Here is a 24529-nt window from a genome sequence, read left to right on the forward strand (position 1 = left end):
CCAGACGGCGCCGGCTGCGCTTTTGCTTCGTCATCGGCCCGGGGAAAGGCACCCCACGCCGCGCTAGTCCCGTTCCGGCAGTCACATGGCGCCTCCCGGGTCTGCGATGTTCGAAGAGCGAAAAGTTAGCTGCCGGCTTGCACGTCCACGTTGCCACTCTCAATTGATCACTCCACGATGCGACTTTGAGGCGTGTGCTTTTGGACGGTGTGTGATTTTTATAGCTCCAATGAGATGCTCCACCATTACCAGAAAATACTGTGCCGACCGACGCGAGGCGGGGAACCAGCTCCCTCTGTACGTAGAGCTCTAGTCGCGTAACAGTCCAATGCCTGGCCGCCAAAATGTGATCTTCATTGATAGCTGTCGCTTACTCATTTAAAATTGTCATAGATCCGCTTCCGTATCCTTGTATGATGCCTCCATCTTCATCGCGACAAGCCCAAAAGTCGCCTTCCACTGGCCATAAAGTCAACCAGGTCATTCTTGGGAGCCTCCTCTTCAAAACCTGGTACGAGGCTCTGTATCCGGAGGAGCTTGTCGCCAAAGACACGGACACGTTATATGTCTGCGGTTGGTGCTTCCGGTACACGTGTGACAGGACCGCGTACGCTGCCCATCTCCCAGCCTGCCAGCTGCGATCTTCTCCTCCAGGCAGCCAGATTTATCAGCACGACGGCTACTCGGTGTGGGAGGTAGACGGGGAGGACTACAAGCTCTTCGCGCAGAACCTATCCCTCTTCGCGAAGCTATTTCTGGACCAGAAATCGGTCTGCTTCGATGTCTCTGGGTTTCTCTTCTACCTGCTAGTGTACATTGACCCCGACAACCCGGACGCTCATCACATCTTAGGCTACTTCTCGAAGGAGAAAATGTCCTGGGATGCAAATAACCTCGCCTGCATACTCATATTTCCTCCGTACCAACACAATCAATTGGGGAAGTTTCTTATGGGGATCAGTTACAAACTCAGTACCTGGGAATGGGAAAGGGGTATCGGCTCCATTGGTGGCCCTGAGCGTCCGCTCAGTGAGATGGGAGAGCGGAGCTATATCAGATTCTGGGAGGAACGAATTGCGAGGTACTTCCTAAGAGACCTTCCGCGGGGGAACGGAAAGCCCGCAAAATCGAGGCCGAAGAAGAGGAAGAAAGTTACTCAAGAACAAATAACCATTGAGGAGCTTGGAAAAGCCACTGGAATGCTGGTTGAGGACGTCATAACCGCCATAAAATCAATGGGGGTTGCATCGGAGGAACAGCTGAAGCAGAGACGGAAGAGAGCTGCCTCCGAGAATGCCAACGAGGTCGAGGAGAGCGTGGCGGTCATCAAGAAATCCAAAGTTCTTGAATGGGCCAAAAATCGTGGTATTAGTTTAGAGGATCCGGTTAAAGACGAAGGTTTTACTGGGAAATGGGCGCTTAAAAGGGAACAAGAGCAATCTGAACCTGACAACGACTAGGGAGTCGTGTGGTTGCATCGGCAGGCGTTAGGGAGGGAAGGTGAATGATTTTTGATTCTGATGATACCCTGTATAAAAGAACGGTTGCTATCGTTAATCAATGACTTTTACCAAGCCGAGTGACCTGCATTAGGCAGCACGCTGTAGCCTGCCCGGAGTGAAGCCCATCAAGCCTAACCCCGCAAAGGTTGGCTATTGTAGTTACTGATTGATCAGGTCCAAGGTAATAAACCGCTTTTGAATTATGCTGCATGTCTAGCCGGTCCACGTGGATCTAATGTCCCGAACCAAAATTGACACCGTGCGCGAGAAAATCTAATTATTTTCGCTTCAGTAGCCTACTCTAGCTGAATTACTCGTCCATCCCTGCCGGACCGCCCTGTCTTCCCATCTGCCTGGCTTTGAGAAGCTCATCGCAAAGTAGTAGGTTTGACGCGATCCCAGCACTTGATGCCACACAATTGCGCAAAACTCTGTAAGAATCAAACACACCCTCTTGAACCGGGTCCATGGGCCCTCCCGTCGCCAGGTCAAGCCCTGCAACATTGCCCTCGGAAACCTCATCTTGCAAGGCTGCGAGTGCTTCTTGAATATCATGGCCGGAATTTGCGGCAAGCGTTTTCGGAATGATCAAAAGGGCATCAGCGAAAGCAGCCACACCCCATTTGGTTTTGCCTTTGAGAGTCTTTTTGAAAGATTCAGACGACAAATGAGCAGCACATGCAACCTGGAAAGCACCGGCACCCGGGACAACACATTTATCAACTATTGTGTTATACACGGATCGAAGGCCATCACGGACGGCGTCGGTCACTTGGGCAATTGTATGCTGATTTGGCCCTTTGATTAAGAGTGTGACAGATTTCGGATCTTTAACCTCCTCAACAAATGTATACTTCTCCTCCCCAAGCTGATGTTCGTATACAAGACCAGCCCAGCCGAGGACATCTGGTGTAAGGTCATCAACGCTATTTTGCGCGGTACCACCACAAACCAATTGAAGTCGTTCCATATTCCGTCGCTTCGCTCGTCGTAGAGCAAAGATCCCGTTCTTCACAAGAACATCCAAACTCAGGGGATCGATACCTTTTTGGTTGATAACGACGAAACCTTTCTTAGGATCGTTTCCACACACTTGCTTCTTCAATTCCACAATCTTTTTCAACTTTGCATCCACGAATTTCCGCTCGCTCTCGACGAGCTTATCTCTCTGTTCTGCGCTTGAATAGTAGAATCCAGAGTTAATTTCTGATTTTTCATATTCGAGACTAACGTTGAGGGTTAGGATAAATGCGTTCTCCACTCGTTTCGGCATATCAGGATGTCTAGCTCCATGGTCCAACGCCAATCCGCGAATAAGTTGGGTATCGGATGCGGTGCGGTGTTGCATTTTCATAATTTCAATCATGTGTAAATCTGGTTTCTGAGGAGCACGATAGATAGCAAGGACAGCATCAACGATTGATGGAGTCAGATGTTCAGCCAAAGATTTATTGAGCTTCGTTGAGAGCGAGGTTCGGGCGACGGAAAGCAGGAGTTCTCTATCGATTTCTCGTTCAAGCTTAAAGGAGTCGAGAAACTATGGAAAATATCGCGTTAGAAGAAAATATTTTACCTACTCACAAATAACTCACCTTTAGCGTCTCATTCTTAGCAATCTCATATCCATCCGTTATTACGCGCGGGTGGAGGCCCTCTGATATATGTCGATCTGCTTGCTTGAGGAGTTCTCCAACCAAGAGAACAACGGAAGTTGTACCATCGCCTGTGATATCGTCCTGCGCCGTAGCCGCTCTCGCGATCATAACCTTTATAAGCGGGAGGAGTCAGTTCTCGCTACGCTACAGGTGGCGTCATTCCTTAACCATACCGCAGTAGGATTTTGAATTTGCTATGCCATAAAAGTCAGCAATTGAATCATAAGGATTTACAGCTTTCAGACATACCATTTCTCGTAGCAGTACGTTTCCATCCTTTGTAAGCTTGATCTATTTTGGCAAACTGTAAGTCCATGCCTCGCAAACTGATCGTATAAACCATACCCCGCCAGCTCCATCAACAAGCCTGTTCGAAAACGAGTTAGATTCGGCACAAGTAGGGTGGCAAAGGGAGAAAGCGAATACATTTTAATGGTCCCCGAGGGGCCTAGGTTTGATTTTAAGACATCTTGAAGACCCTCTCCGGCGCTGATATTGACCTTGAGAGCTTCACCTCGTCTCTGTGCGGGCAGTTAGTACAGGACCAGAAATGCATGGAAGGGTGGGGTACTGCTCACCCTGGATTCAGCCTTGGGATTGAGAAGCTGTGTGGCAGACATGGCAACTGCAATGAGTGCTAAACAACTGTGCTGTTATTGATTAACTACTAACTGAATTAATTGTCTATCAGAGGAGATGCTGGAGAATGCCCTGGCTTAGCTAAGAGGAGCTTGTGAGGTGCTTGGCATTGTGTGTGTGATGAAAAGGGAAAGGCGCAGCTTTTAGTCATACAGCTCTCTGCCTTTGAGAAAAAGCGCTGATGCGCAGGCACATCACAGATGTTCACATATCCCATGCGATGGACTATCTGCGGTTGGCTGAGGCTAAGGGTATTTTCAAGAAGCTCATAAGTAATCACTATGAACCTTTAGCTAATTTATAGTGTTACAAAGGGTCAAACTATCCAACACTTGTATTCTTGTCCCAGGGACACATTTTAAGCGACCCCCTTCTTCTCCCTCTTTTAATCTACCTTTATATCCAAAACTACCAAGGATTACCAAGCTCTGAGGAAGGCCGATCCCAACTCTCCAATTCTTGCTTTATCTCCCGTCCTACTTGATGAGGGAGGTGGAGGAACTCATCAATATGGACTATACCTTCACCATATCCCTTTTCAATAATTCGTCTCACCACTTATATACGGACTTCATATGTCGATACACAAGGTGGTGATTCTAACATGGTTTATAATGGAGTGTAGCATGGATACAAATACCCAACTCATTTGCTTGAGAATGTGATCGGCGAACCAGCTGGTTTATTAGCTCTTCAAGGTGATTGCTTGCTTTGTGTCCACAGCCAGTGTTTGCTGACGCAAACATTTCATTTGACTGAACGTCCGGCGGGATTAGAAGCAAGATTCGGGCCCAAAGGATGATTATGGCCAGCAGCAGATTGTTTTCATGTGGCAAACTTGCACTCGTTGAAGTTGACCACATTCTACCCTGTCCAATGATGTCAGCAGCCACAACCATCAGTGGTCAGCCCAGGTTAGTACATCCAGGGCATTCTATAACCAGGCTCAATATTTATTTTTCTGATCAGGCTAGCTCTAGAGTGTACCTAGTGAGCTCCCTCTTTCAACAGGCAACATGGCTGATCTAAGTGTGATCCTTTATTGAGAGCCCGGGTGGCAACTGTGTGGGCAGTGTTCTTGCTCTGACGGTGGGGGCTCGTGGATAATATTGTGGTCTATAAATCTCCTTTAGGCTTTTTGACGCTTTGATGCATCCAGCTCATATCTCCGGAATACATTCATCAGACGATGGTGTCTTTCTATCGATCCTTCTACAAGAGGCCCAGTCCTCCTATCTGATCTCGCCATTGATTCATAATCCCCAAGGCCTCTTGCCATTTATCGGGTAATTGCAGCTCCCTTTCATCTTAGCGGAGCCGGATCGCATAATCATCAGATAATGTACCATACAAACAAGGGGTGGGTCAGGTGCGATGACACCACATCGTCTATTTGAAACTGGCGGTTCTACGGTAATCTGATGCCTTAGCAGTGGAAGGCAGCCTGGAACACTGTGGGCTGGTTTAATAGGTATCGATTCTACGTTATCGCGATCATGCCATGGGCGCTGGAGCATTGAACCTTTTGTACAGGGTACTCTGTATGTATATAGATTGGAAAAATCTTGCTTCGGAGAACAGGGTAGACTATCGACAAGGGAGATGTCAACGATAGCTTTGAGCGGCTCATGAGTGAATAAAATTGACTATATCCAGATGAAATATGCCATCTCAGGGTGTACCAGAGTAGAAAGGACCCGTTTCCAGCATAGAGAATCGTGTGCTTTGAGGGCGAGCCGTGATGACGAGCGCGGAGACGCTAATCCCTTTATAGTTAGTAACCAGCTAAGTTGCGGTCTCCGGGTGTGGAAGCCACACTCCTGTGGCTGGAGCACTGAAGCAAAAAAAGTTCTCGCTTTGCACACTTTCTCGCAGTATCGTTTTGCTCACGATACGGTCGGCTGTCATTTCAGCAAGCTCAAGGCCTCGAGCGCCCCCCCGTATCACAATGGCCGACTTCATGCTTTTTGAGGGCCCGATGGGCTACTCGCTTTTTAAAGTCGCCCACCAGGCCGACACTGTGGGCAACCGACTAAAAGAAGTACAAGACGGCATGCAGGACCTTGCGAAATTTGGGAAAATGGTTGATCTCGTCAGCTTTTTGCCCTTTCAGTAAGTCATTGTTGCCACTGATAGCGATATACTTCGTTGCTCACGGGTTTCCAGAAATAATAAGCAGGCACTCGGTGAAATCAACGACATTTCCGAAGGTGTCGCATCAGAAATGCTCGTCTCTTTCCTCGACTTAAACTTACCGAAGCCGAACAAGAAAAAGCATGTCGTCCTGGGGCTTTCCGACAAGGCTCTTGCGGGTAGCATCAAGGCTGCATTTCCCTTCGTCGAGTGCGAGACTGGAGATACTAGCGAAATTGTTCAAGATATGCTCCGGGGCATTCGAATGCATGCTGCGAAACTTTTGAAGCAACTCCGTGAAGGCGACTTAAACACAGCCCAACTTGGTCTTGGTCATGCATATTCTAGAGCGAAAGTCAAGTTTTCTGTCCAGCGTGATGACAACCATATCATCCAAGCTATTGCAATTCTCGACCAGTTGGACAAGGCCATCAACACATTCTCAATGAGAGTCCGGGAGTGGTATTCTTGGCACTTCCCTGAGCTCATCAAAATCGTTTCCGACAATCAGCGATATGCCCGTCTCGCCCTGCTTATTCGAAACAAAAAAGAGCTTACTGAGGATAAACTACACGACATTGCGGCCATTGTTGAAGATGATGAAGGGATCGCGAGAAGTGTCATTGATGCAGCAAAGCATAGTATGGGACAGGATATCTCCGAGTCTGATATGGAGAACGTTATTTCCTTTGCAGAGAGAGTCGTCAGCCTTGCCACTTACCGCAAGACTCTTCATGGATATTTGGTGTCGAAAATGAGTGTGGTGGCTCCAAACTTGGCAGCTCTAATTGGTGAAGTTGTCGGTGCGCGCTTGATCTCCCACGCAGGAAGCTTGACCAATTTATCCAAGTATCCAGCATCAACCGTCCAAATCTTAGGCGCCGAAAAAGCTCTTTTTAGAGCTCTCAAGACAAAGGGAAATACTCCAAAATACGGTCTCCTCTACCACTCCTCGTTCATTGGACGTGCAGGTCCCAAAAATAAGGGGAGAATCTCTCGATTCTTGGCCAACAAGTGCTCTATCGCTTCTAGAATAGACAATTTCTCTGAGACTCCTTCAACGAAATTTGGAGATGTGCTACGGAAGCAGGTTGAAGAGCGCCTTGAATTCTATGCGTCTGGCGCTCCACCTACTAAGAATGAAGTCGCCATGGTAAGTCTAGATGTAAACGGCCCGGATACTTGGTTATATCTGACATAATTTTACAGAAGGATGCTATGGATTCGCTTTTGGCTGACCTTGAGGTGGATGATGAGGACAAGGATGTGGAAATGGAGGGTGCCGCAGACTTGACTGAGAAGAGCCAGAAGAAAAAGGAGAAAAAGGAGAAAAAGGAAAAGAAGGAGAAGAAGGAGAAGGAAGGTAAGAAGGAGAAGAAGGAAAAGAAGGAAAAGAAGGAAAAAAAATTGAAATCAGAGGAGGCTGATGCCGACACGCCGAAGAAGAAGAGGAAGAGAGACAGCGAGGTTGGCGTTACGAAAAAGAAACAGAAGTCTTAAATAATCTGTTTGAGGGATCTGACGGCGTTTTATGTATTTTGAATGTTTGAATATGGGACTGGAAGGTTTCTGGCTGCGTGTTTCTTTCAATATTTTAGTCTTGTCTACTAGAGAAATTTCACTTCCTATCGAAGCTCCTCTCCGATCACACCCTTCACTTCCCAGCGGTGATGGTTGCCTTACTGAAACCACTAAATCGTAGGGTTTTCCAACACACGGTTGATCACTTCGGTCAAGGCTGGCCTGGTGCGAGTAGTAAATATGGCAATGTCCTCTGCACGTCAAGCCTCACTTCAATCTTCCCCCAATATCAACCCCAGCAAACATTCTCTTCCATTTCAGTTGTGCTAGCAGGCTGATGAATTGTCGGGTTTTTAGACTCACATGACTCTAGCTCCGACTTGATTGAAACAGCAAGGTCTCCAGCTCCGGGTCATACACTCTAATTCAACGACAACCACAGCATAGCCGCTCGAAGAGGCTAGGATTTGCCTTACAGGCTCGCACAGTCGTACCGGAGATAAAGTGATGGATAGAAAGCTAGCAGATCTGCGCAAGTCTCCGAAGCGAAAACGGGATGATGTCAACTACTACTACGAAGGGAGTACATCTTCTGCATGCCCCAGCCCCTCTCGCTCGGCCGCGAGCGTAGCGGAAGTTTGTTCGCCAGACGAGATCAGCGTCGGAACAAGTAGTCCTCAGATTACTGTGACCGGCCAGTTACAAGGCCTTGATATCCACGGAAATGCGACAAACATAGACTATCTCGCTCACGGCGATCCTCAGGCACAGCATGACCACACCCATCAGGAACAGCAAAGAACTCCGAGGCGGAAATCACAACTCGGCACACAAGCTGCACTCACAACTACCCCGACAAGGAGTACCAAGAAGAAGCAATCAAGGACGCCGACCGGCACAATCGAGCCTTCAAATTCTCCTTGCACACCACCAAAGGCAAAATCTCAACGAAAATCCCCCCCTCTTACTACGCAGCCAGAGGAAAACCCGCTTACATGGCACGATTCAGAAATAACAGGGTATGATCCCACAGACCCAAACGACGATGGATACGGTATGAATGGGATAGGGTTCAAGCCTACTGCCGCTGTTGCCTGGGACAGAGTGCAGCGGAGAAAGAGGCAAATCGCTGAATGGAAATCTCGAGAGGCACGCGAAGACCGCAACAAGCGACGAGAGAGGCGAGATGGTATTGCTCCAAGCGAAGAGGAGAAGGCAGACGATAGGAATCGTAAAAGGGTCAAATTTGAAACTTGATGTGACCTCGGAAAACGGCACGGCGGTTTATATTATTATACACTGGAGCTGAGTATTCACACTTCGAATTATCTTCCTCTACGCAAACAGAATGATATCGAACGCCCGTGTTCCCGTTCCAGAATGCGAACTCCATAACTCCACCCCAGCCGGGAAATGCTACCAAAACTTATAACTGGAAAGGTTGGTCCAACTTTTTCGTTTCCGTTCCTCTTCGGCCAAACGAGCTTCCTCCTCCTGTTTCCTCTGAGCCTCCGCTTGTTCTTTCTGCTTTTTTATTTTTAGTTCCCTCATTAATTGTACAGCTTCCTTCATTCCGTCCATTTCTTTGACCCGTTTCCGCTGGCAGTATTGGTGTGTCAAGATCGAGGCCACCGCGAAGGAACCGACAGCCCAGTTGCTCGCAGCCCATAACGACCTAAGGCCTACGAAGAATCAGCAAGCCGCCCTAGATAGAGAGATTGGGCATTACAACAAACTCATAACGTACCTCCGAGTACAACTCTTAGACTACCAATTCCGAATCCCGTACCGATGCCAACGAGAAGGGAATCGCGCGCGCAGGGTGCTTTGTAGAAGGATGTGAAGTCGTTTGTAGATAAAGATTTAACTGCATCCATGACAGTTACTTCTTTTGGTTTTCCTCCTGCGGAATTGTATGTCCCTCCGGGCATCAGATTGACCGGTTCTTCGGGATTCCCAAAGGCGTCCCATAGCTTTCCGACCTGTGACTTGGGAAATTCGTGCTTGGGCTTTTTCGGTCCCGTTTCTGACGGAGGATGTGAGGAACCGTCCGGAGCCGGTTGGCTGGTATCTCGAAAGTCTTCCGCCATTGCTGTGATAGTTGCAGATTTATTATTCAAAATCTCACAATTCCACCAAGCGATATCCATTTCGAAGGCATTCGACGGAAACTGGTTAATCCGGCCCCTCCACGCAGGAGGATTGTTTATCCGAGACCTTAGTAATTAATCCGACTCCGGGCCAATTAAAACGCGTAAACCAACCGCGAACGCGAAACGCGTTGTCGTGCACCTGAGCCCGCCCGTCTTCTCTGCCGAAGCGATCAGAGCCTGAAGCTGCATTGCCAGCCCTTGCAACTTGGAGCCGTGAGGCAATCGCACACATATCGCGCTCCAATGGATTGTTCTTAACCTATTTCAATCCAGATTGTTTCAGTGGAGTTTGCATTAGCGGTCGACATGTCGCGCCGACCCAGTAAATATGGGTCGAAATTCAGGTCTGCTGCGGCTTCATTCAGGCCGAAGCGCGCCAAAACGGTTGAATTCTCGGCCCTTCGGACCAGCGAGGCGACCTCCCAGGATGAGAAATTTCAGGCGCTACGGCTGGCCAACAGCATCGACGAGTCGATGGGATTTCCGCGCTTCGAATCGGGAAAGAAGAGAATTGGGTGGCTCTGCAATATGCATAGTACCACGATTGACGATCCAAAGGTGCCTGGTGGGAGAGCAGGTGTAGAGTTTTATTTTTTGGAAGACGACGGCGGCAGTTTCAAGGCCACGGTTGAATATGACCCCTATTTCCTTATCGCGGCGAAACGGGGCTATGAAATGGAGGTGGAGGAGTGGTGCCGAAGGAAGTTCGAAGGTTTGGTGAAGAGTACGAAGCAGCTTGAAAAGGAGGATTTACAGATGCCGAATCACCTGCTTGGAAATAAGAGAAAGTTCTTGCAGCTGAGCTTTGCAAACGTCAATGATCTTCTTGCTGTCCGAAAAGTTATCCTCCCAATCGCAGAGAAAAATAAGAAGAATGTGAATGCCATGGATACTTATGCAGAAATTGCTAGTGCAAGTGCTGGCTTTGACATGTTCGATGACGAAATGGCCGACAAGACGAAAAATGCATATCTCGAAGCAAGCGAATTTATTGTGGATATTCGAGAATACGATGTTCCATACCATGTGCGCGTATCGATTGATAAGGGTGTGTACAAGTCGCAGCAACTTTGCGGAATTTAGGGGTCTAACAATGCCTAGATATTCGAATTGGGAAATGGTACACTGTAGATGCCACCCACGGAGCTGTCTCCTTGACTTGCATCGAGGAAAGATTACAGCGAGCGGATCCCGTTGTCCTTGCTTTTGATATTGAGACCACGAAACTTCCACTGAAATTCCCTGACCCTGTCATTGACCAAATAATGATGATATCTTATATGATCGATGGTCAAGGATACCTGATTACCAATAGAGAGATTGTCTCTGAAGATATCAGTAATTTCGAATATACCCCAAAACCAGAATACCAGGGCCCCTTTACGATATTTAATGAGCCGAGCGAGAAAAGTACCATTGAGCGTTTCTTTCAACATGTGAAAGAAGCAAAACCAACAGTGATTGCGACTTACAACGGTGATTATTTCGATTGGTCATTTGTTGAAGCTCGAGCAAGTGTTCAGGGGATCGACATGTATAGGGAAATTGGATTCCGAAAGAACAGCGAAGATATTTATCAGAGTGACTACTGTGTCCACATGGACTGCTTTGCCTGGGTGAACCGAGACAGTTACTTGCCGCAGGGAAGTAGAGGCTTAAAGGCCGTTACTGTGGCAAAACTTGGTTATGACCCCGATGAACTCGATCCAGAAGTTATGACGAGATATGCGAGTGAGCGGCCCCAGACTCTGGCTGAATACTCAGTCTCAGATGCCGTGGCGACCTACTACCTGTACATGAAGTACATTCATCCTTTTATCTTTTCTCTATGCACGATCATACCTCTCAACCCCGACGATGTTTTGCGTAAGGGTACTGGTACCCTTTGCGAAATGCTTCTCATGGTTCAAGCCTATAAAAACAATATCATATTGCCCAACAAACATAAGGATCCAATAGAAGCATTCTGGGATGGTCATCTCCTAGATTCGGAAACGTACGTGGGTGGACACGTCGAAAGCATCGAAGCAGGAGTCTTTCGCAGCGATATTCCGGTCAACTTCTCGATAGATACGACTGCCATCGACGAATTGCTTCGTGATCTTGATGCCGCCCTAACCTTCAGCATTACGGTGGAAGAAAAGAAATCTCTAGACGACATAACGAATTATGATGACGTGAAAGCGCAAATATCTGACAGACTTATGAACCTGAAAAATACTCCTAATAGACACGAAAGACCGTCTATTTACCATTTAGACGTTGCATCGATGTATCCTAATATTATGACCACTAATCGATTACAGCCAGACTCGATGATCAAAGAATCTGACTGTGCAGTTTGCGACTTCAATCGACCTGGGAAAACCTGCGACAGGCGCCTTCCATGGGCGTGGAGAGGCGAATTTCTTCCAGCCAAACGAGACGAGTACAATATGATTCGGCGAGCTGTTGCCAATGAGAAGTTCCCTGGAAAGACGCGGGACAGTCCTCTGCGGAGCTTTGATGACCTTAGCGAGTCCGACCAGGCAAAACTTGTCAAGTCTCGACTCCAAGAATACTGCAAGAAAATTTACCATAAGATCCATGACAGCAAAACAATCGAACGTGAGGCAATTATTTGTCAGAGGGAGAATCCATTCTACGTTGACACCGTCCGCAATTTCCGTGACCGCCGTTACGATTTCAAGGGACAACAGAAAGTGTGGAAAGGCAAAGTCGATAGTTTAAAAGGATCAGGTGCGACTGCGCCTGAAATTGAGGAGGCCAAGAAGATGGTTGTTCTCTTCGATTCGCTTCAGCTTGCCCACAAAGTTATCTTGAATAGTTTCTACGGATATGTTATGCGAAAAGGATCACGCTGGTATTCCATGGAAATGGCGGGTGTAACCTGTCTTACTGGTGCTCATATCATTCAGATGGCCAGGGAACTCGTGGAGAGAATTGGGCGTCCCCTAGAATTAGATACCGATGGTATATGGTGTATGCTTCCGGCTACATTTCCTGAGAATTTCGCATTTACTCTGAAAAACGGCAAGAAAATCGCGATTTCATATCCTTGCGTCATGCTCAACCATCTCGTCCATGGACGCTTCACAAACCATCAATACCAGACTCTCGTCGATCCTACTACTTTCCGCTATGAGACACACAGCGATAACTCCATCTTCTTTGAGGTTGACGGTCCATACAAGGCCATGATCTTGCCGACTTCCAAAGAAGAAGACAAAAATCTCAAGAAGAGATACGCTGTTTTCAACCACGATGGTTCGCTAGCGGAACTTAAGGGCTTCGAAGTCAAACGAAGGGGAGAGCTGAAACTGATCAAGATTTTCCAAACTCAGATATTCAAGTTTTTCCTCGAAGGAACCACGCTGCAGGAGACTTATTCTGCAGTGGCTGAAGTTGCGAACCGATGGCTTGACGTCCTTCATCTGCATGGATCTACATTAGCGGACGAAGAGTTGATTGATTTAATTTGTGAAAATCGAAGCATGACCAAGACTCTTGAAGAATACGGTAGCCAGAAATCAACATCAATCACTACAGCCAGGAGATTGGCAGAATTTCTGGGAGATCAGATGGTTAAGGACAAAGGTCTAAATTGCAAGTATATTATATCTGCGGCTCCAAAGGGCTCCTCAATTACCGAACGAGCCGTTCCCGTTGCGATTTTCTCCGCAGAGCCGAATGTAAAACGGTTCTTCTTGCGCAGATGGTTGAAAGAAGACCCTGGCGACATGGATCCGCGCAGCATAATCGATTGGGAATATTATCTGGAGCGATTAGGTTCCGTGATTCAAAAATTGATCACAATTCCAGCGGCCCTGCAGAAGGTCCGCAATCCTGTCCCAAGAGTTCCCCACCCAGACTGGCTCCAAAGACGGATAGATATCAAGGATGATAAATTCAAACAGAAGAAGATGACCGACCTGTTTGATAAGACTCCCCTTTCTAGTGTGTCGACGAATATAATGGATCACCGCCTTCCAACCGCTGGAGATATCGAAGATGCTATGTCCACTCAGAAGCTCAAGACACAAATAAGCACGCAGATGTCGCAAAAGAGGAAAGCACCAGAATCTTCACAGTCCACAGACCCTTTTGCAAGTTTGCCAGCCAAGATGCCATCGATGAACGAAGACTATGAAGGCTGGCTGAAGTATCAGAAACAGAAGTGGAAGATCCAAAAGCATGCTCGTCTTCGACGACGGAAGTTATTCGGTGAACGTACAAACGTTGCTACTGACGCCCTCAGCAACTTTTTCAGAAACCAGGCTGAGCTGACATATGTTAGCACGTGGCAGATTCTGCAGTTCAGAGAGACAGATATTCCGGGAGAGATACGGGCGTTCGTGCTCATTGATAGGAAGGTCCACGCCATTACCGTTAAAGTACCACGGCAGCTTTTTATCAACTTTAGGGATGATCAACTCCCCGATGTCGACATAGAAGGATGCACAGTCCAGAAGGTCAACCATGCCCTACCGAACGGCCATCCTTCAGTGCATTTATTCCAATTGACAATGCCCGAGTTTACGTATGTGAAAGATGTAGCAACAATTTCTGCACTTTTAGACCATCCTAGCGTCGAAGGTGTCTATGAGTCCAAGGTTCCCCTGGATATCCGGACTGTTCTTAAGCTTGGTACGCTATGTACTTTCGATGAGAGCCAGCGCGGAGTGTTGGGAAAGGGGTTGGAACATGGTTTTGAGTTGTCCACCTTGCTAAAAGCTGCTCCAACCCAAACATACCTTGCTGACTCCCAGTTCGAATTCGTGTTCGTTTATCATATTGTATCAGGGGACCGCCAGATATTCTCTGTCTTCTCAACACGAAGGGACGAAGCCCATATCGTCATATTCTCAAAACAACGAGATGGACAAGGTTTTCCGAATGTTGACAAAATATATGCTAACTCTTTGCGTCGTCGGATCGAAGAAGGCAACAATGAAAACTGGCAGCAGGTTTTCGAATACCAGCATGCATTGCATTTTAGGACAATGCAAGTGACGGCCAAACGCAAGGCACACCTTGAGGTCGGCGATCTTCTTAGAAAATTTCGAAATGAGAGCTCGTACCCCACTCTGGTCGTCCTTCAGTCGCCTCACAAACAACAGTTACTCCACGAGGTCTCTGCTTTTAAGGATTTTCCAGTTCTGTCTTTGAGATCCGATCCATCAGATAATGAGTTGCCCCGACTGGGCTGGCAGCCGTTTGTCGCAAAACAAATCGTCATGCACTACTTAGCCTTGGATTCGTGGATCAACCATTTGATTGAATTCGCGAGATATGGAGACATTCCGCTTTGCAATCTCGAACGGGATGACCCGAAATTTTTGATTGATATTGCGTACGCCAGACGGTTAGAGCAAAATAACGTTGTCTTGTGGTGGTCACCCAATCCGCTCCCTGACCATGCTGGTTACGAGAAAGATAACATCAATAGCCTCATACAAAAGGTAGACATGCCGACGATCAACAATCCCGGCGCATATTCGTCCGTATGCATTGATCTCGACGTTCGAAACCTCGCCATAAATACAATCCTTACTTCATCGCTTATCAATGACCTTGAAGGAAGCGAATCGGTTCTGCTTAACCCTTCAGCCCCAACTGGCCAGGAAGTATCGGACGGCACCGGGGTGCTCTACTCGGACACAGCATTCTCCTCGGCCGGTATTGTTGTTCTCCGAGACATGGTGAAAGCTTGGTGGGCAGAAGCCTGTCAGGGCAAGGTCATGGCAGATGTCATGGTGCAGCACCTGATCCGATGGGTTGAGAGTCCAGATTGTAACCTTTACGATCGTGCGTTACATCAATATGTGCAGATGATGTCCAAAAAAGCATTACAACAGCTCATGGGTGATTTCCGGCGGGTTGGCTCGAGCGTGATTTTCGCGAGCCCAAATCGCCTATTATTGCAAACTACGAAGACGGAGGTCGGGAATGCATATGCATACAGCCAATATATTCTCAAATCTATTAAATCAAAGCCACTGTTCAATTTCTTGGATCTTGAGATAAAAGAGTATTGGGAGTATTTACTATGGTACGACGAATTCAACTATGGCGGGAAAGCATGCCACGAAGTCGTCGAATCAAACAGCCAGGAACTCGAGACGATTATGCATTGGCAGATGGCTGGATTTCTTCCAAGTCCTTTGCAGCCAGTGTTCAATGACTGGGTCGTGGAATATATTGAAATTATGCACGGCTTGAAAAAGTCTAACAAGTCCTTGGATTCAGATGAATCAAGGCCAACGCAGATTCAGTTCAAGTCAATGGCGGAGACTGAGGGTATAGACGTCACTAATGTCCTCTCTGAATCTTACTCCAAAGCTCTTAAGCGGCAGATCGTCGGGCTAATCCGACGACAACGTGATGAGATGCTTCATCCTGAACTGGTATCGGATTACGACTTCCCCGCCCTCCCTGGGGCATTCTGGCACGATACCAAGCGCGAAAGGAACCCGACTTTAGAACTAGTCAAGTATCTCACGCACGTTCTTAGCTTGTCAAAGCATACGTCTCTGGAAGTTCGAATTCTCCGACGCGAGCTCTTAGCACTGTTCGATATCAAAGAGTTCAGCGACGCAGGCAAATTCGAGAACCCAAGCGCCAGCCTCAAACTCCCGCAGCTGATATGTAACCACTGCACAATGTCCAGGGACCTAGACCTCTGCCGTGATGGGGATCTCCTCCCCGAAGAAGGTGGTTCTGCTGCAAGTAAAGCATGGTGCTGTCTCTACTGCGGCACCGAGTACGATCGCCTCGCTCTCGAAGAGAGAATGATAAGCGAAGTACAAGGTATTGTTGTGGAATGGCAGACACAGGATCTGAAGTGCGAGAAGTGCGGAGGCCTGATGGTCAACCCGCTTATGGAGCATTGCTCTTGTGGCGGTCGCTGGACGACGATGCTTGATAGAAGGGCGGCAGAGAGGAAAGTGAGGATATTTAAAAGCGTGGCTGAGTTTTATGGATTGAAGATGCTTACGATTGTTACGAATGGTGTTCTGGATGGGCTTTGAGGGCGTTTAGTCTGTGTTTCTCCGGTGTTTGTTCCCCATCTGAGGGGTATTTTTGGCAAGGTATTCATATATGCTGGCGTTGATGTTCATGGAAATCCAATGGTTACTGCCTGTGGTTTCGAATTTTTTTTTTTTTTTTCTTTTAAACTCCGGAATGCTGTTAATGACGTGTACATAAATATGCGTACAGATTCCCTATATAGATTTATTTGCGCTTTCTTGAATGCGGTGGTCGGTTCCGTGGTTCCCGGTCCGCCCGCACCGGTGGACAGTGATGGGTCTAGAATAGAGTCGAGCTTGTGGGGATGGCGGTCGATGAACATCAAACTCGACGGAGATAACAACGGTTTCAGGTCTCTGCAGCCTTGGGGCTTTTTCAGCAGATCCCAGGACAGGGATTTTGATTCCGTCGTATTCACCGTTCACTGATAGCAAATTTCTCCAGGAAATCGACTAGCCGGATGCACCCCATCATCCTTGCCCCGCCATACTGTTCAACCCTCTACTCTGTGATGAACACACAATCCCGTTAATTGTTCCATTGGACTGACAACTGAAACTAGATTTCTTGTTCTCTGCAATCCCTCTTAAGTTTTTGTTTGTCACACCCCGCGTCGTCTTCTCGGTCAATAGCAGTAAAAGAGGAGACACGAATTTCCTACAAAACCCATGGCATCGCAACCTCAAAACGGCCAACGGCCACAAGTCCAACCATGTCGATATAAAACAGGGAAGACGCTAGGAGCTGGCTCCTATTCGGTCGTGAAGGAATGCGTGCATATTGATACTGGTCGATATTATGCTGCGAAGGTCATCAACAAGCGATTGATGGCTGGAAGGGAGCACATGGTATGGTCTCAGCAGCGCGCGTGAGCCTGAGGAGGAGGAGACGGTTGAGCTGATACTATCTCCTTAGGTTCGAAATGAAATCGCTGTGCTGAAAAAGGTGTCGATGGGTCATCGAAATATCTTGACTTTGGTGGATTACTTTGAAACCATGAATAACTGTACGGTCCTGGGCGGATATCTCCCGCCGCTTTTGCCTGTTCTCTACGAGATCAATCGCTTATGATTCTCCAGTATACCTCGTCACCGACCTCGCGCTTGGAGGAGAGCTGTTCGACCGAATTTGCCGTAAGGGTAGCTACTATGAATCCGATGCTGCGGATCTCATTCGTGCCACTCTCTCCGCGGTAGCATACCTCCATGATCATGGAATCGTACATCGGGACTTGAAGCCCGAGAACCTTCTGTTTCGCACGCCGGAGGACAATGCCGACCTCCTAATCGCAGATTTTGGACTGTCGAGAATAATGGACGAAGAACAGTTTCATGTCCTGACTACCACTTGTGGTACACCAGGCTACATGGCGCCAGAGATCTTCAAGAAGACTGGTCATGGGAAGCCTGTGTAAGGATATCCTCTTCTTTCCGCTCTAAATAACTTAGACTGTCCCCATATATGGACGAGATACTATTAAGCTAGCAAACTCGCTAACAAATACCCACTTTGAAAAAGCGACATCTGGGCCATCGGCGTCATAACCTACTTCCTCCTCTGCGGCTACACCCCCTTCGATCGGGATTCCAACCTTGAAGAGATGCAAGCCATCCTCGAGGCGGACTACTCCTTTACCCCAGTCGCATACTGGCGCAACGTCTCCCAAAGCGCCCGCGAGTTCATCAAACGCTGCCTCACCATCGACCCTCACGCCCGCATTACCGCTCACGAAGCTCTTCAACACCCATGGATCAGTCCACCCGCCGATCCTCTCAATCCCAACGTTCCCGTGCGCATGGGCTCGGGAGAAGACCTTCTCCCGGTGGTCAAGAAGAACTTCAACGCTCGCCGAACACTTCACAAGGCCATCGATACGGTTCGAGCGATCAACAAACTGCGTGAAGGTGGTGGATTGATGATGGAAGGGGCAATGAGTGTGGATCCAAAGCCGGAACGGGTTATTGGTGACAGAGTGTTGCAAGAAGATGATGAGGATAGGATGGAGATTGATAGTCGGGGTAATGCTAGAGGTCAGACAGAGGAGCAAATTAGGGAGCAGGAAAGGAAAGTGAAGGAAGTTGTGACGGGCTTGTGGAGTCAGACTGCGGCTAGGAGAAGATGAGAAGGGCTGGTAGGTTTTTTGGTTTCTTTTGCTTGGTTTTATGGCGGTGCTTTTAAGGCGGATTATAGCGATGAGGGTGAGACCTCTACAATCCCTGCCCAGTTTATACTGGAGTTTGAGTTTTCAAATCGAAAGTTCATCGTTGAAGTTTGTCCCCGGGTGTATATCCATAAATGGTGTTTATAGCATGTAGCCGAAGTTAGCAAATATCAATGGCTGCAAAACTGATGGTTGGTGTCCCTTAAGGGCCTCTTTCTCTTCGCGTTTTCCCTTAAGTTATTCTCTACACAGCAATTCTCTTCAAATATAATGAACGCAACCGATCTAATAATTATAACCCCAAGTTACTCCGGGCATTATTGGGTGTATCTATGAACTTGTCAAGGTGAACATCTTCATAAAAACAAGGTGACGAGATTTCTGAAGGAAAATATATTGGGGAACCATGACGCAAGATGTTCAAAAGCCTGTTCCTAGAAGCTTTAGGCGGTCCGGGGATGATGCCACCCAGTTTCTCCACTCTTGCCACTGTGCATGGGTAGCACTGGCTTTGAGACCCTGATACCGGACAGTCTTGAAGTCTGAAACTTCCTCCCACGGCTTCTTTGTATTATGTTCACTATTTGCGTTGCTTCTCAAGAACCTGCGGGCAACGCTTGAATATACGGGGACAACATCCCAGCCTGCCTTTCGCATCAGACTCTCCACGGTGTCTTCTTTCGTCCAGCCTTGTTCCACAGGGACGTCCGGGAGGTATGTAGCTCCATATCGTCTTCCGCGATGAGTAAATGAGATACGGATGCCGTGAGTACCTAAAACCCAGTCCATTGCATGTGAACAGGTTTCGAACGACGAGAGGAGAGTAAGGGAGCAAGAGAGGGAAGGCATCAGTGAGGCCGGTACTGGCGAGAAACGTGTGTCTCCGAACGCCCTTGTAAGAAGATCAGTCTTCCGCTAATAATAGATGTTAGAGTCGAGAAATCAGAACTAAGAGAAACATACGATGAAAGTGCGTATGACTTTAACCCGGAGGGGAGATCCTGAGGTTCAAAAGTGCCAATACAGCCGCGAAGATGTTTGTGACCGTCCCGGCCGATGACATTCCACGTCACAAATAAAGGATAATTAATGTCAGAGGTGCGCGCTACTGCGCTATAGCTCTGATTGCTGAGAGAGATTGGAGTGGATTTACTACTCTGAGAAGTCAAGGATGTGGTGGCCGTGAGGGTTGAGAGAGAGGAAGTAGTGGATAAAACTGAAGGGGTTGATGACTGGGAGGACCCAGGAGATGGCAGACCCTGAAGACGAGAAATGCTCGGGAGTTTAACAGGATTAGATCGATCTGCAGTCGCTTGCTGATCAACGGCCTCGTCGCCTTTTGTATCCGGGTCATTCTCATCTCCCTGGTCTCTAGCCTTATCTGGAAGCCCCTCCCACTCCTCGCTCTCGATTTCTCCAGCATCAGTTCGCGAGGCGGAGTTTAGAGGAAGTTCTTTGAACGCTTCATATTCTCCCCACAAGTCTTCGACCAAGGAAAGACTTGGGGCTTCCGTGCCTTCAAACGAGGCAGAGAGACATTCAAAGCAGTAGAAGCAGTGGGCTGGAGAAGCCATAAACCTGGTGATAAACAGAACTGGGGCTTTACAGCTCACTAGCCTGTAGAAGAACGATCTTCTTGGGTTAACGGAAGCCGGATATCAGTATCTCAAAGCGGGGGAGGGCCAGGAACACTTGCACGACGGAACCAGCGGAAGGCACCGTTTTGGTATATTGAGGTAGGGTTGTGCAAGAATCAAAGTGGCTCGGGAATGCGCAGGAAAAGGAGAAGTTTGCTGGCCCTCCCGATGAAGCCGGAGATGATATCCTCTGTGCCCTTGCTTGTTGGAAGCGGGAGGATGAATCTGGCGCGGTTTGCGCGGGGAGTCGGGGAGGTCGGGCGGGCCTCGCTTATGTAATTTTATGTGTTAGTAATCAATCAATCAATCAATCAACTAGTTCAGGCGAGAACCAGGATCAGTTTCTGATGCCTGCAATCTAGCAAGGTGATTCAACAGCTCAGGTCCATCCCATACTGTACCACCAATGCAGAGATAATTGGTGCTAGCAATTCTGATTGCACGTTCTGATATCCGGTAGAATACTACCCCGAGCTGTGTCACCACCTCCGTGTGCGTTGGCGTTTGACACGAGAAGCACAACTCACCACATGCACAGAAGTTAGTTAACTCGTGAACTACTTACATAGTCAGCTGGTTAGTTAGTCCTCTTTGAGACTAGTGCATTGTTGGTGCACTGCTTTCACATCCTTTGAAATGTCGTCGTCACTCATCACTGTTGGCAACACGCGACAGCATCAAGTCAAAACAACGACAGCAACGCCAAGTTGAACATCATACTGTGAGGCTTGCAGGATGGCATATATGAGGTAGGATGACGGCAGCTAACTTTGCACCGCCTTGAGGGGCAGGCTGCTGAAGCCCAGATCGATGGCGTGGCCTCAAACAGGTCTCGTCTCGAAAATCGTCTCAGCCCCCTCCTGTGCTCCTGGATGCCCAGTGCCACTCAAGCCTCTGTGTTCCGCTCGATGCAGCCGGGTTCGCGTATTCTTCAAAGCTGATGTCCTCTTGTGAGATATGACACGGGGCTGAACCCAATGTGGAAGCTTCCTTCTGATTTCTGGGCATGTCGTAGAATGCATAGATTTTTCCATTTCTGCTCATTCCTGGCTCTGCTGCGACAAAGCTGTTACTGAATGAGTCTGACTGAGCTGTATATGACCAGTTGGACTTCGGCAACTGATCTACATGATATTTGTCGTCCCTGAAAGAAAAGGATCGTATTTAAACGTCCCTCTAGGACCTGCAAAGGATAGTTTCGCTCTCCATCTTTGGTCAGAACTATTGTTCAAGCATCTCAGCATTCTTTGGTGTGCAATTTCCGTGTGCTCCCTTCTCTTCTGCCGGATCTTTCTTTCATTGCGCTATTCCGGTCAATCGTTGTCGCCGGCCGACTTTTCGCGCCCTGAATAAACGCTATCCCAAACTCAAAATCTATTCAACCACAATGAAGTTCACTCTCGCTCTCATTTCTCTTCTGGCTGCTGCTACTATGGCAGTTCCGGTGACTCGCAAGCGTATGTAGGATTTCACTTTTTTTTTGGCAGATCGTCTACTGAGTGCCATCCCTTATAGGAGGCGATACCCAGCCTGTCATGACCAACGGCAGTAAGGAGATTGTTCCTTTCGACAGTGAGGGAGTTGTTACGGTTTAGTAGTTTGGAATTCACCCGATAAACGTGGGCCAGCGTGGCCATCAAAGCGATCTGTGTGATTCGCTACTGTTTTTGGAGAACCTACTCAATCTCGACGATTTCGAGTGGCGGAATACATTCTTCGATATTTTGTTATTTAATAACTTGAAATCAGCTTTCATTTCAGAGGCAGCCCATTTATATTCAAGGTCCTACAAGACGCACACCACTGGGAAGCTCTCCTTATTGCCCACGGTCATCTTTGGGCATCTTCATACCCATCATTCCTAGTAGATTACTTCCAGGGCCCGCTGCACCGCCCTGGCTACGCAAACTCTCAAGGAGATTCCTGGCTAGATTCACGTCGACATCAGAGTCACCGTGATCGTCGTCATCGGTGGTGTCGGCGTCTTCTATGTTCCGGATGGGGGCTTTCCCCTTGAGTGATCGGTTTTTGCGTTTTGACTCCTCTCTCAACACCCGGTTTGGGTCCAGAACCCCGGCTTTCTTCAATTCAGCTTCCATTTGCCTGGAGAGTTCCTGAATCTCTTCGAGTTCTTCGTCATTATCTTCACCATCGTCGTCATGGCCATGTTTGTTTCTCTCTATCTCCACCTCTTCATCACTAAAATCCAACTCCTCTTGTGACAATCCCTGCCGTATGTTTTGTAATTCCTCTCTTAGTTTCCGATTTGAATCCATGATTTCAGATTCCTTTAGAATTGGTTTCGTTTGCTGCGGTGGCCTTGAGCTTTGTTTAGAAGCCTCCTTCTCATTCTCCTCATCGCTAGATTCCAGCTCCTCTACTCGTGCATCTCTTCGGGGGCCAGCAGTCATTCCTGAGCTCGTAGACGGCAACCCCATCATTTCTCGCATCATTCTTGAAAACTCCTCCTCATCGAACGATGCTTCCTTATCTTCACCATCGCTACTCAACTCTTCCTCATCAATCTCGCTATCATCCGATTCACTGAAAAAATCCGCCCCTTCAAAACCGGCACTATCATCGTTCAAGAACTTTTCAAACTGAGCAACTATCCTTTGTAGATTTTCTTGGGCTGTCTTATCACCGAAGTCGCCCATCTTAATGTTATCACCGGCCTCTTTCCTTCCTTTCAACTCGCTTTCCAAGTCTTCATAATTGATATCCAGCCATGATTCATCGTCCTCTCGCCTATCCCATTTTTCTGCGATCTCCTCATCACTTGGAAGCTTGTCATCACCGGCCTCGATATCTTCAAGAACTAATTTGATCTCTCTGACCACAGGTTTGTCTTGATTCTGTGGGTCGAACAATAGCATCTCAAATCCACATGTTAATTTCATCCCAACTTCAGCACGGCTATACTCTTTAGACTCTGGGTCAAATAGTAACTTCGGCTTCCATTGCTTGGGTGGATCGAAGTCCTGGCTTTTCAGCTGCGCAAATCCGGTTTTGGTGAATCTAACGCTTACGGTGACAAGGTCGGTTGGATCAAAGAAGAGCGGCCGTTGGTCATTAGATTGCAACACTCGTAGAGATATCGGATCGCGGATATAAAATGCTTCGACAGCCGGAGAGACATAGGCAGCTTTCATATGCAGAAGGTGGGCGATGGTACGGGGAACGGTGGCCAAAGATGAATGCATATTCTTGGTTATTTGATCTGGATAGTTTCGTAGGCGGTAGAATGCTTCTTCTTCAATTGTTGGAGACCGCATAAGCCTGGTAGGTTCGTTAAGAATGATCTTCCTCGCATCGCGAAAAGCCAATTTTTCAGTGAGTTTCTTTCCTACGGCCCTCGCTGTCGTTGGCGGCCCAATAATAACCAATTCCCCTCTATGAATCCATACCCTATTGCTTGCTATGCCGGGATCCTCAAGCCACGGCGGCAATGACGCTGCAGCTTCTACGAGCAAGAATTCGCCATCGTTATCGGTTACCTTCACCCAGAGATTATGGAACTTGCGTGTCAACTCGCGCAGGAGGAATACAATGACCCATTCGTCCTCAATAGAATCGCCGTACTCGGTACGTCCGCGAAGCAGGTTAACCCCTGTCAAGCCGGCAATTGATCAGCAAATGCTTTTCCAGTATAACATCGAGGACCTTGGTTAGTATCCGTCCACGACAGACCTGCTCACCATCTTCCTTGATTTGCTCAAGCTTAAATCCTTCGCGCTGCCATATATAATCCCTCAAGTATTCCTTGACTAACTCAGATGCTGCCTTTTGGACTTTGCTCAATGCGGCACGGGACGCCACTGGCTCATCCTCGGAACCTGGTGTAGCATCCCCGGAAATACAGTAGAGAGAGTACTCCACACAATCTTCCGGGAGCTCGGGTTTCGGGATTGGATGGAATGTTGATTTAAACCATTCGATGTCTTCCTGCGACATGGGCGCCATCTTGCTTTCCCCTGCAGATGCTTGACCGTCCCCAGGTCTTCCCCCCCTCAACGCAAACAATTCTAAAGCTCTGATTATATAACCACCGATGACCTCATGTTGTACGGGCCAATGTTATTCCGATACTGCCAAC

The 24529-nt window shown here is 47.9% G+C and overlaps 10 protein-coding genes across 10 annotated transcripts; 6 read left to right on the forward strand and 4 right to left on the reverse strand.

The window, feature by feature from the left end:
• Nucleotides 1-158: 158 nt before the first annotated feature.
• CIMG_01900 (histone acetyltransferase) lies at nucleotides 159-1576 on the forward strand. Its single transcript, XM_001248128.2, has 2 exons — nucleotides 159-297; nucleotides 394-1576. Exon 2 carries the CDS (start codon nucleotides 414-416, stop codon nucleotides 1458-1460), a length of 1047 nt encoding a protein of 348 aa, XP_001248129.1. The 5' UTR covers nucleotides 159-297; nucleotides 394-413; the 3' UTR covers nucleotides 1461-1576.
• Nucleotides 1577-1677: 101 nt separating this feature from the next.
• On the reverse strand, nucleotides 1678-3833 carry CIMG_01899 (T-complex protein 1 subunit zeta). The gene is made up of 7 exons (XM_001248127.2): nucleotides 3736-3833; nucleotides 3584-3678; nucleotides 3503-3524; nucleotides 3407-3448; nucleotides 3331-3351; nucleotides 3095-3268; nucleotides 1678-3039 (listed from the first exon to the last, which is right to left on the reverse strand). The coding sequence occupies exons 1-7, from the start codon at nucleotides 3775-3777 to the stop codon at nucleotides 1813-1815; spliced, it is 1623 nt and encodes a 540-aa protein (XP_001248128.1). The 5' UTR covers nucleotides 3778-3833; the 3' UTR covers nucleotides 1678-1812.
• Nucleotides 3834-4600: 767 nt separating this feature from the next.
• On the forward strand, nucleotides 4601-5316 carry CIMG_01898 (uncharacterized protein; the record flags this gene model as incomplete). Its single annotated transcript, XM_001248126.2, has 3 exons — nucleotides 4601-4710; nucleotides 4930-5082; nucleotides 5268-5316. The coding sequence occupies 3 exons, from the start codon at nucleotides 4601-4603 to the stop codon at nucleotides 5314-5316; spliced, it is 312 nt and encodes a 103-aa protein (XP_001248127.2).
• Nucleotides 5317-5690: 374 nt separating this feature from the next.
• On the forward strand, nucleotides 5691-7561 carry CIMG_01897 (nucleolar protein NOP56). Its single transcript, XM_001248125.2, has 3 exons — nucleotides 5691-5908; nucleotides 5963-7082; nucleotides 7139-7561. The coding sequence occupies exons 1-3, from the start codon at nucleotides 5745-5747 to the stop codon at nucleotides 7427-7429; spliced, it is 1575 nt and encodes a 524-aa protein (XP_001248126.1). The 5' UTR covers nucleotides 5691-5744; the 3' UTR covers nucleotides 7430-7561.
• Nucleotides 7562-7728: 167 nt separating this feature from the next.
• CIMG_01896 (uncharacterized protein) lies at nucleotides 7729-9495 on the forward strand. The gene is made up of 2 exons (XM_001248124.2): nucleotides 7729-8890; nucleotides 9057-9495. Exon 1 carries the CDS (start codon nucleotides 7958-7960, stop codon nucleotides 8705-8707), a length of 750 nt encoding a protein of 249 aa, XP_001248125.2. The 5' UTR covers nucleotides 7729-7957; the 3' UTR covers nucleotides 8708-8890; nucleotides 9057-9495.
• Nucleotides 8680-9549, reverse strand: CIMG_01895 (uncharacterized protein). Its single transcript, XM_001248123.2, has 2 exons — nucleotides 9198-9549; nucleotides 8680-9132 (listed from the first exon to the last, which is right to left on the reverse strand). The coding sequence occupies exons 1-2, from the start codon at nucleotides 9538-9540 to the stop codon at nucleotides 8867-8869; spliced, it is 609 nt and encodes a 202-aa protein (XP_001248124.2). The 5' UTR covers nucleotides 9541-9549; the 3' UTR covers nucleotides 8680-8866.
• A 210-nt stretch (nucleotides 9550-9759) lies between these two features.
• CIMG_01894 (DNA polymerase epsilon catalytic subunit A) lies at nucleotides 9760-16858 on the forward strand. The gene is made up of 2 exons (XM_001248122.2): nucleotides 9760-10651; nucleotides 10705-16858. The coding sequence occupies exons 1-2, from the start codon at nucleotides 9910-9912 to the stop codon at nucleotides 16632-16634; spliced, it is 6672 nt and encodes a 2223-aa protein (XP_001248123.1). The 5' UTR covers nucleotides 9760-9909; the 3' UTR covers nucleotides 16635-16858.
• Nucleotides 16859-16977: 119 nt separating this feature from the next.
• Nucleotides 16978-19002, forward strand: CIMG_01893 (CAMK/CAMK1 protein kinase). The gene is made up of 4 exons (XM_001248121.2): nucleotides 16978-17483; nucleotides 17551-17641; nucleotides 17715-18045; nucleotides 18154-19002. The coding sequence occupies exons 1-4, from the start codon at nucleotides 17304-17306 to the stop codon at nucleotides 18755-18757; spliced, it is 1206 nt and encodes a 401-aa protein (XP_001248122.1). The 5' UTR covers nucleotides 16978-17303; the 3' UTR covers nucleotides 18758-19002.
• Nucleotides 19003-19068: 66 nt separating this feature from the next.
• CIMG_01892 (ammecr1 family protein) lies at nucleotides 19069-20623 on the reverse strand. Its single transcript, XM_001248120.2, has 2 exons — nucleotides 19760-20623; nucleotides 19069-19688 (listed from the first exon to the last, which is right to left on the reverse strand). The coding sequence occupies exons 1-2, from the start codon at nucleotides 20368-20370 to the stop codon at nucleotides 19217-19219; spliced, it is 1083 nt and encodes a 360-aa protein (XP_001248121.1). The 5' UTR covers nucleotides 20371-20623; the 3' UTR covers nucleotides 19069-19216.
• A 1627-nt stretch (nucleotides 20624-22250) lies between these two features.
• Nucleotides 22251-24407, reverse strand: CIMG_01891 (regulatory factor Sgt1; the record flags this gene model as incomplete). The annotated part of the gene is made up of 2 exons (XM_001248119.2): nucleotides 24132-24407; nucleotides 22251-24043 (listed from the first exon to the last, which is right to left on the reverse strand). The coding sequence occupies exons 1-2, from the start codon at nucleotides 24394-24396 to the stop codon at nucleotides 22251-22253; spliced, it is 2058 nt and encodes a 685-aa protein (XP_001248120.1). The 5' UTR covers nucleotides 24397-24407.
• Nucleotides 24408-24529: the final 122 nt, after the last annotated feature.

The sequence above is a fragment of the Coccidioides immitis genome (assembly GCF_000149335.2).
Source record: "Coccidioides immitis RS genomic scaffold supercont3.1, whole genome shotgun sequence".
Lineage (NCBI taxonomy): Eukaryota > Fungi > Ascomycota > Eurotiomycetes > Onygenales > Onygenaceae > Coccidioides > Coccidioides immitis.

Excerpts from the sequence above, each read along its gene's own strand:
- CIMG_01900 (XM_001248128.2), top strand. The coding sequence starts at position 414 with ATGATGCCTCCATCTTCATCGCGACAAGCCCAAAAGTCGCCTTCCACT.
- CIMG_01899 (XM_001248127.2), bottom strand. The coding sequence starts at position 3,777 with ATGTCTGCCACACAGCTTCTCAATCCCAAGGCTGAATCCAGG. Across the intron at positions 3,449-3,502 it reads TTGTTGATGGAGCTGGCGGG|ATCAAGCTTACAAAGGATGG; the intron begins GTATGGTTTATA and ends TTGCCAAAATAG. Across the intron at positions 3,269-3,330 it reads AAATTCAAAATCCTACTGCG|GTTATGATCGCGAGAGCGGC; the intron begins GTATGGTTAAGG and ends CCGCTTATAAAG.
- CIMG_01897 (XM_001248125.2), top strand. The coding sequence starts at position 5,745 with ATGGCCGACTTCATGCTTTTTGAGGGCCCGATGGGCTACTCGCTTTTT. Across the intron at positions 5,909-5,962 it reads GTCAGCTTTTTGCCCTTTCA|AAATAATAAGCAGGCACTCG; the intron begins GTAAGTCATTGT and ends ACGGGTTTCCAG. Across the intron at positions 7,083-7,138 it reads CTAAGAATGAAGTCGCCATG|AAGGATGCTATGGATTCGCT; the intron begins GTAAGTCTAGAT and ends ATAATTTTACAG.
- CIMG_01896 (XM_001248124.2), top strand. The coding sequence starts at position 7,958 with ATGGATAGAAAGCTAGCAGATCTGCGCAAGTCTCCGAAGCGAAAACGG.
- CIMG_01895 (XM_001248123.2), bottom strand. The coding sequence starts at position 9,540 with ATGGCGGAAGACTTTCGAGATACCAGCCAACCGGCTCCGGACGGTTCC. Across the intron at positions 9,133-9,197 it reads TCTAAGAGTTGTACTCGGAG|GCCTTAGGTCGTTATGGGCT; the intron begins GTACGTTATGAG and ends GATTCTTCGTAG.
- CIMG_01894 (XM_001248122.2), top strand. The coding sequence starts at position 9,910 with ATGTCGCGCCGACCCAGTAAATATGGGTCGAAATTCAGGTCTGCTGCG. Across the intron at positions 10,652-10,704 it reads GCGCGTATCGATTGATAAGG|ATATTCGAATTGGGAAATGG; the intron begins GTGTGTACAAGT and ends AACAATGCCTAG.
- CIMG_01893 (XM_001248121.2), top strand. The coding sequence starts at position 17,304 with ATGGCATCGCAACCTCAAAACGGCCAACGGCCACAAGTCCAACCATGT. Across the intron at positions 17,484-17,550 it reads TGGCTGGAAGGGAGCACATG|GTTCGAAATGAAATCGCTGT; the intron begins GTATGGTCTCAG and ends CTATCTCCTTAG. Across the intron at positions 17,642-17,714 it reads CTTTGAAACCATGAATAACT|TATACCTCGTCACCGACCTC; the intron begins GTACGGTCCTGG and ends ATGATTCTCCAG.
- CIMG_01892 (XM_001248120.2), bottom strand. The coding sequence starts at position 20,370 with ATGGCTTCTCCAGCCCACTGCTTCTACTGCTTTGAATGTCTCTCTGCC. Across the intron at positions 19,689-19,759 it reads AAGTCATACGCACTTTCATC|GGCGTTCGGAGACACACGTT; the intron begins GTATGTTTCTCT and ends TCTTCTTACAAG.